This window comes from Sylvia atricapilla, chromosome 6 (assembly GCF_009819655.1).
Source record: "Sylvia atricapilla isolate bSylAtr1 chromosome 6, bSylAtr1.pri, whole genome shotgun sequence".
Taxonomy (NCBI): Eukaryota; Metazoa; Chordata; class Aves; order Passeriformes; family Sylviidae; genus Sylvia; species Sylvia atricapilla.
The window spans coordinates 56,242,497-56,251,074 of NC_089145.1; the positions used below are offsets into that span (position 1 = coordinate 56,242,497).

Here is an 8,578-nt window from a genome sequence, read left to right on the forward strand (position 1 = left end):
GAAGCTTGTTTTTTGAAATTCAGACTTGGGTAGATAAAAATTTTAGTGAGTTTATCCAAGCTGACACACCTCTTACCCTCACTACATTCATCTGATTACTCTAAGTAAAAACAAGAAGGAAGAGGATGGGAGAAGGACTTACTTCACCTCAAACCAACTCCACCTACTTGGAACTGATGATGGCCCAACAGTGGGGCCTGTTCTGCTGCTGCACTCTCAGAAACAACTATCTGAAGATGAGAATAAGAAGATGCTTGCAGAATACTGCAAATGACTGTCTTCACTTCAAGAATGGGAACATGCCAGCAGAGCACATACGAACTTCTTCAGTCCAAGGGACCACAGAGAGTTAGCACGAAATTCAAGGTCACACTGCAGTACTAAGTACCCACTCTGTCTAGAACCCACCATTCCAGTTCCACAGCTGGCTCTGAAGACAAACTGTTAATGGCAATGCAACTGTCCAAATCTTGGACTCAAAAAATGCTCAAGTAGATCTGAGACAGGAAAAAGGAGGCACAGAAATGACCAACAGCTACGCACATTTTTACTACATGTTGGGATAAGTGGGGTCTTCAGGGTTGCTATCAGCTTTATCAGATCCTGTTAGAGATGCTTCTAGCTCTGCCCATGACTGTGGAGCATTGTTCTTTATTGCCTCTATAAAAAGCTGTGTTTGGTGCTTCAGCCGGTCCAGCTCAGCCTGTGTCACCTGGTTCTGATGAATGAGTTCCTTAGTTTTTAAAGTGATTTCCAGCAACCCCGACCTGCGCAGCACAACCAGAGTATTCTGAAAGCGTCTGCACTTGCTCTGTTGTTGCAAGAGCAGCTCAGGGGTAGTGCAAATCTCTTCTGGTATCAACGGAGGGCTCCACACTGCAGAAGGCATTGTAGTCTGTGATGTACTCTCACTCTCATGAAAGGTGCACTTTGTTGACTGCAGAGTTCCAAAAGGCAAAAGGGGAGTCAAACCTGGCACTTTCTGAGTGTCACTGGAAACACGATGAAAACCAGGAAGAGCCGACAGTTTTCCACTTGTCACCAGAGCTGAAGAACTTTGCTGGTTAGAATCCTGAGGGGTCTTAAAGCTAACTGGTAGGTGGGAAAAAGGACTGGTAGGCAAACCCGTGCTTGTCAGTACAGGAGAAGTCTCCATCTTGGGCTCTTCTGTGCAGAGTCGTTTACGGCAAGTGGTTTCCTGACATTCTTCTAGATCAAAGGAGTGATCTCTTTTGCAGGGCTGTGGTGCTATTTTGGGAAAAGAATTCAAGATGGGCAGGTAATTAGTGGAATCATTTCTCTTTTTCCCAGCAGGGTGAGGATTAATGGGAGGTGGGACTGATGGACGAAGAAACACTAGCTGTGGCTGAGCTGGAATTACTTCAAAGGATGGCTGCACAGTCCAAGACTGGAGTTGTGATGAACTCCCCTGAGAAGTACAAACAGGGAAAAAACACAAGTCTTACAAAAGTGTCATAGAAGACAATAAAAACAAACTTAAACAGGTGAACTGTGCCATTTTTCCATATTTTATATATACTGTCCAATTAATGTGTTATGAAGAGTTTTCTATCAAACTCATCCTTCTCTTTCTCTGACAATGGAGTGTAATGCTGGAAATAAAGCTGTAATCCATAATCCTTTTACTGTGCAACAACAGATCTATTTAAAAACAATTCAATCTGAATTTATACGTGCTTTCCTAAGTGAGAATTAAAGTACAAGCTTATATTGTAGAACGTTCATTAAAGAATTTGACCCAGACTTGAGGTCAAACTACAAGAGCACAGGAAAACTGAAGAATAATTAAGCTTTCTGATATAAAATATCTTAAGAGTCAAGGAAAGGCTGCGCAGACATTTTAGGAATAATTCAGGCTTCCTCTCTGTTGAAAGGTAGCAACTCAAATCTTCTCAAATCTATCATTATGGCAAGGTTTTGAAATGGTTATTTAACATACACATCTCTTCAGGAAGTCTATTAATTTGAAGTACAATACACAGTTTCAGTAAATATAAAATAAAATATATAGTAAATATATATATGAAGCAGAAAAAAAAAAAAAGGCTGAATATCAACCAATGCAAGGAGAAAAGCCCGTGGTACACACAGAGAAGTTTAACTTTGTAAGTCTGGTGAAACAGTGCGCACCAATAAACCTTAAAAGCATTTTATTTGAAGAACAATGCCCAAGGCTTTACTCCCTCCCACAAGCCATACTATGGAATATAAGGGAAACAATCCATTTTTACAAGACATTACCTCTTTTTCCTCCAACACCTTACTACAGATCTTCATGAGACCTTCTGGCCAAAAACGTGATTGTGATTGCTTTTCTCCAAAGACATCAAATGGTCTAGTAAAAGACACTATTTCTTTCTAAAGCAAAATCTCACTCCTTAATATATTTAAGCCATCGGCACTACAATTATACTAATATATTGTCAGCTGCTTTTTCAATTCCTACAACTTGGAACACAACTGGCAGGCCTGCTGAAGGCAGTTTTTAGCTACCACAAATACATCTTATTATTTTTAGTACTACATTAAGTCATCTGAAATCCATACCCTTTCCACCAGTCTCGTAAGTTTTAAACTGGCAAATGCTAACATGCTTTGCTAAAGTCCATTCCCCCAATAAAGGACTTGGAACTTACCAAAAGCAGGTATTACCCACTGATTAGGACACTGAGACTTGGAGGTAAGATTCAATTACCTACTCTGACACAATGTTTCTTTGGTTCAGTGGGGAAGATGCTTATGGAATAGGGGTACAGAACAGCTACCTGTAAAAATAAATATTACTACCTTAACACAGAAGAAAGAACATTCAAAAGAAAAGTATCTGGAGATGTAAAGAATGAGGAAGCATATAAATACTGTAGCTATACATACCCAGGACAGAACATGTAGCCCTAAGGAGAAAGGATTTGGAGCCAGAAGTTGCCATTTACTGCACCTCTGAACAGCACTTAGCACGGCAGAGCCCCATAATCATTGAGGCCAAAAGCGCTGTGGTAACTGTTTATCTTATTCTTGGGTTTCTTGTTTCTTCCTATCTGTTCTTTTTTCCTTTCCTTCTCACACAGCACTGTGTTCTTGTTCTCCTAATCAAAATCTCATTTTCACTGGAGAAGGCCACTTTTATTTTAGTAACTCTGCAAATTGTTGTGTTTTGTTGTATTTTTTAATGAAAGCTATGAAAGCTAACTTCCTGATAAATCAGTGTTACTTGCCTGAAAAGCCTTCCAACTTATTAAAGACTTTTACAAGACTTCAAGAAACCCTACCACAATCAGCACTGTGTTCTAGAGCATTAATTGTCACTTGATTCTTTTTTTAGCAGCATTACTATTAGCTGTTTACATTCTGAAATTGGGCCAGGAGGTAACCACCACTGCAGAGGATCACAGTGGCTCCAAGACAGAAGGATGATGCTGATTGAAACTGAAACTAGAACAAATAAACAACAGTAACTGAATGTTGCTTTTTTCTTGGTTCAGCAAGAACAACTGAACGCTGTGTTGAAAAGATCATTTTAAAGAGATGACCATCTGAGCTAACTAGGCATAATGAGGAAAGGCAGAAACACATTTCATTATTATTCTTGCCTAGACTTGTTGCTTTCCTTTACTGTAGTAAACATTTTTCAATTTGACATTACTGTCTTTAATCCTACATATAATCATAGTTAGATATTATGAACCATGGCTCAACAGAACCAAGTGTAGTCATCCATCTCCAACTCCTTGCCAAATTTCCTTTTTTCTATACTACCAGGGTTTTTAAAAAATATATATATATATGTGTGTGGTTAGATTTTTTAATATCTCTCTAAATATATACTATTAGTTGCTGCTGCTTCTTATTTGCAACAGAGCTTGGAGTTTAACACTGGAATCAGTGCAGGTAATGTCTTAATTTTTAGCTCTGGGCCAAAGGCTATCAGCCTTTGGTGAAGCTTGCCTATTCCTGACAACTTCAGCATTTGTTTACACAGTATTCTGTCCACATGTCTAGGAATGTGACTATAAAATAAAATTTTTCTTGTCAAGATAAAGCATGATGCTCAGAGAGCAGAACCACCTCCCCTACAGCTGCATAATCTGCTAAATACTACCAGTGAATATTAGGTCTTGCTTGCTGTCAAAACAAGTTCAGTAGAAAAAGAATCAGGATCTATTATTCTTTTTTCCCCTTCCCACTGTATTCTCAGAAGTATTTTAGTAAAAAAAGAATTGAAGAACTTTTGCTCTCCTCCAAAAATGAGCGAGTACAGAGCAGGAGGTCTAATAATATGACATTACTTTGGACTTCTCATGCCTTCTGTTAAATCTTAAAGTTACACAAGGGGCCTCACAGATGTGCTGGAGGAACTAGACATTACAAAAATACTGCAGAACATAAACAGGGAATGTAATTGTTGCAACATGAGCCATCGCATGCAGCTAAATGAAACAACTATTAAAGTAGGAGTACCATAGCTAACTTCAGATAAGGATTTAACTTTTTCATTTATAACATTCTGGATTAGTGTTTCCCATTACACATGAAGCACTTCTAGAACCTAAGAACTGAGGAAACAAACCTATCATCCTACTTCACCATCTTTGCTGAATGAAAAAGACAAGAGCAGCTTTCAAAAGGAAATTACCCTTTTCTGCTTAATCTTTGTTGCTGTCCACACAACATTCTTGAAGATGTATTTTGGGGGATTCCTTTGAGACAAAGAGGTTTATTAGATGGAGATGGAGCAGAGTTTCTCTATTTCACATTCCATCTTAGTGATTCCAGCTGCCTCTCAAAAGAACAGAGAATCACATTAAAACTTTGCAAATTACCAGCTACTTTTCTGGACTGCAACATCTTTCTTGAAAGGAAAAATGTTTTTTGAAAAAATTAAGAACATGCAATATTTTTCAAGATACCATTTCTTCCTTACCTGCTTAACCAACACATTTTTCATAACAACCATAGGAGACAGTGCAGGAAAGGAGCTGCTTGTGGTTCTCGGGCATTGCCAAGGTCCATCCTCTGCATTCCAACACAGCGCATTCAGCACTTCCTCGGAGTCCGTCTGCTCCATAGCACTTGGGCACTCTGAACTTCCATCTGCCAGATGCAGGATTCAGCTGTTAGTTGTTCCACATGCAACATCTTTACTACTGCCTTTCAGTTCTAATATTCTGCCTCCTTCAACCAAGTCACAAAGGACAACAGGAGTTTAGTTCTGTAATATCAACAAATTTAAAGCTGGTGTGACAGCTGTCAGACAGCCTCTAATAAAAGGCTCTGTATTTCTGGTCAGTTCTTACACAGACATTTTCTCCCCAAAAAAATCCATTACTTTCTTTTATATTTAGTCTTCAAGGGGCTGCACAGTATCATGAAGGTTACATTGCTCTAAAAACTGATACAGGAAAGAAATACAGGCTCCAGCACTGTCACATCCATAGTTTGTGATGCAGACATCTTGTGTCTTGAAATTTTCTATCTAAAACCCAGTAAAGCAGGTATCTCTCACAGAAGTGCTTTCTTTCTTGTTTAAAGGTAATTTTTACACACTTTTGTTGAGTAGTAAAATGGCACACCATGTCTATTATTTTACTGATGTTACAACCAGGCTCTACTGATAATGTGGTCAGATCATAAGAGACACGGGGCAGCATAATCCAACAATTCATTCATCACTGCAAAGAACAAGAAGTGATTTTGACATCTCTGCTTCTAGACTCTAAAGTCTAAGATTTTTCCATTAATTCTAAATTCCCATGCCTTTCAAATTCACAGGATGAACTTTATAACTTGGTAATGTTCCCCTTCAAAGGACTTTGGTGGTAGGATGATTGCAGGTGAAACCTAACTTGCATAGAAATGCCCTCCAAGGTAATGAGACAGAAACTGGAAGGGGTTACTCAGATTTGTCACACATCACCAGTTAAAGCACAACCTCAGCACGGCAACACACAAAAAAGGTAACACAGTGTTTTTGTGAACCTGAATATCCGGAGTCTTTGTCAGATTCAGCTGCTGCCATACTGAAGCGATGGTTGAAGCTCTTCATTTCAGTCACTTTGCCCAACAATTCCTCAAGGGTGGCAGCAGGTGACACTTTTGTCTGAGTGCTTCCATAGTGCCGTGGGTAGTTTTTAACACCTTTTCCATTGGGGAACTACAGAAACAGTTAAGAACAAAAAAGGTCTTTATCTGAATCTAAAGGAAGTTCCATCAGTATAAGACAACAATGGAGGATAGTTGCATATCTCCTTTTACACTGCCAGGGAACTAACTGTAGACTTTAAGAAATATCTCAAAATGCTGAAAGAATGAATTTCAGCTCAAAAGCTAATGTATTGGACATGTCTTTCCACCTCAGAAAGGTATAACAAACTAAAAATTAAAGGCTATTCATAAACAACATTTATTTCAAGAACTGAAATTACTCAGGGCATTATTTATCCTATGAAAGCTTTGCTGTTCCAAGGGCTGAATTGCAAAACAAGTCAGTTGTGCTGGCTGAAGCTCTTACAACAAATACAGCTGAACCTGCAAAGCTGTGGTTTTGCCAACGCAGTTTGTTTCATTCTCAAGAGCAGAGTAAGTCATCAGAGAAAAGAAGGAGTGATCAGTGAACACACTGGGGGCTAAAGAAATCTGTGCTGCTGAAAGAGCAACACATACTGCAATACACTCCTAGGGGAGACAGAGCCTTAGAAATGCCCACACCCAGAATGCAAACGTTGAAAGGCTGAAAGCAAAAGCTATAAAAATCAGAAAAATGTAGTAACATTATGCCCTCCCACATGACATACTTGTCACAGCCTTCAGCTGCCTTCTGAGGGTAGGCAGCATCTAGTAAGACTAAGTTTCTAATTCACTGAAAGAAGGTAATTGAGAAATTGGCTAACAGAATTAAGTGCAGAAATTATTTTGGCTATTATTTGTAGAATTTTTTTTCCCTATAGACTAACCCACTGAAGTTATGTCTCAATGTTAAGTTTTATATTTAAAGTACAAAACCAGGAACTCAGGAGTCCATTAGCAGCAGTATCCAGGACAAGCTGCTTCAAATGACATTGCAACAGACATTCTGGAATAATCTATGCCAAAATGCAAGCTCCTCCTTCAGGTCGTGCCAACTTTGTTACAAGTGTGCTCCAAAATCCTGAGTCTTAGCATCAGTATTTAATCCTGAAATGGGAGTATGACTGTCTATTACAAGGATAATAGAATAATGGTCAGCAGAAGAAAATGTCCTCAAGTAGCCACTTGCATCACTCTTACTTTCCATCTTCAGTCACACCTGCCTGCCTGCTATCAGGTATGGAACAAACATGGTTACATAAGCACAACCTAGATGCTATCCTTGCAAAGGAAGGAGTGGTTTAAGTCCTGATCCACGCTTTCATTACTTAGCCCTTTCCAAAACAAATGTATTTTCTTAAGAAAGCGATACGCAGAAATGCTAATCTAAAATAAAACCCCGAAACACATGACCATCTCAAACCAAAACAAGAAAGAGGGCTAGAAATAAAGTAAGAACATCTCATCTGCCAGCTTTGCATCCAGTGAGGCTTTGCGAAGGGCTGACACATCATCTTCTCTCACGCAAAAAGCAAAACACCACAGCCACAGCCGAAAATAAACAAACCAGAAGCGCCACTCCCCCAAGGCACAGGCGTGAGAACCCTCCTGCCCATCCCCGGGCCAGAGCCGCCCGCCCGGGCCCGGCGAGCGGGACCTCCGCCGCGCACCGCCTTGAGAACCGGGAGCCCAGGGCGTCGTGCGGGGCCGTCCCTCCCGCTGATCCCACCCAAGCGCTTCCCGGGCCCGACACGCCAGACTCCTGCGGCACGAGGAGAGCCCGCGCAGGCGGGCCGAGCCACTCGGTTGCCGGGCCCGAGCCGCCGCCCCGCCACACGGCGAGGGGCACCGGGCACGGCACAGTCCCGCGGGCCCCGGGCCTCCGCTCCCCCGGGCCGGGCCGAGCCGAGCCAAGCCGAGCCGAGCCGAGCCGAGCCGAGCCGAGCCGGGCCGCCCCTCACCTGGGCACGGCGCCGCCACAGCTCAGCCGCGCCGCCCGCGCATGCGCCGCCCCCGGCACGCCCCGCCCCCGCGGCCGCCGCGCCCCGAGCGCGCATGCGCAGAGCGGGTGGCGGGAGTGCGGGCCCTTAAGGCCTGGGCCTTGAGGAGTGCGGGCCATGAGGGAGTGCGGGCCTTGCCTTGAGGAGTGCGGGCCCTGAGGGAGTGCGGGCCATGAGGGAGTGCGGGCCCTGCCTTGAGGAGTGCGGGCCCTGAGGGAGTGCGGGCCCTGCCTTGAGGAGTGCGGGCCATGAGGGAGTGCGGGCCTTGCCTTGAGGAGTGCGGGCATTGAGGAGTGCGGGCATTGAGGAGTGCGGGCATTGAGGAGTGCGGGCATTGAGGAGTGCGGGCCTTGCCTTGAGGAGTGCGGGCCATGAGGGAGTGCGGGCCATGCCTTGAGGGAGTGCGGGCCTTGCCTTGAGGGAGTGCGGGCCTTGCCTTGAGGGAGTGCGGGCCTTGCCTTGAGGGAGTGCGGGCCTTGCCTTGAGGAGTGCGG

The 8,578-nt window shown here is 43.0% G+C and overlaps 1 protein-coding gene across 1 annotated transcript; it reads right to left on the reverse strand.

The window, feature by feature from the left end:
• Positions 1 to 1,243: 1,243 nt before the first annotated feature.
• Positions 1,244 to 8,141, reverse strand: CIPC (CLOCK interacting pacemaker). Its single transcript, XM_066322210.1, has 5 exons — positions 8,046 to 8,141; positions 5,998 to 6,172; positions 4,943 to 5,112; positions 2,717 to 2,786; positions 1,244 to 1,429 (listed from the first exon to the last, which is right to left on the reverse strand). The coding sequence occupies exons 1-5, from the start codon at positions 8,139 to 8,141 to the stop codon at positions 1,383 to 1,385; spliced, it is 558 nt and encodes a 185-aa protein (XP_066178307.1). The 3' UTR covers positions 1,244 to 1,382.
• Positions 8,142 to 8,578: the final 437 nt, after the last annotated feature.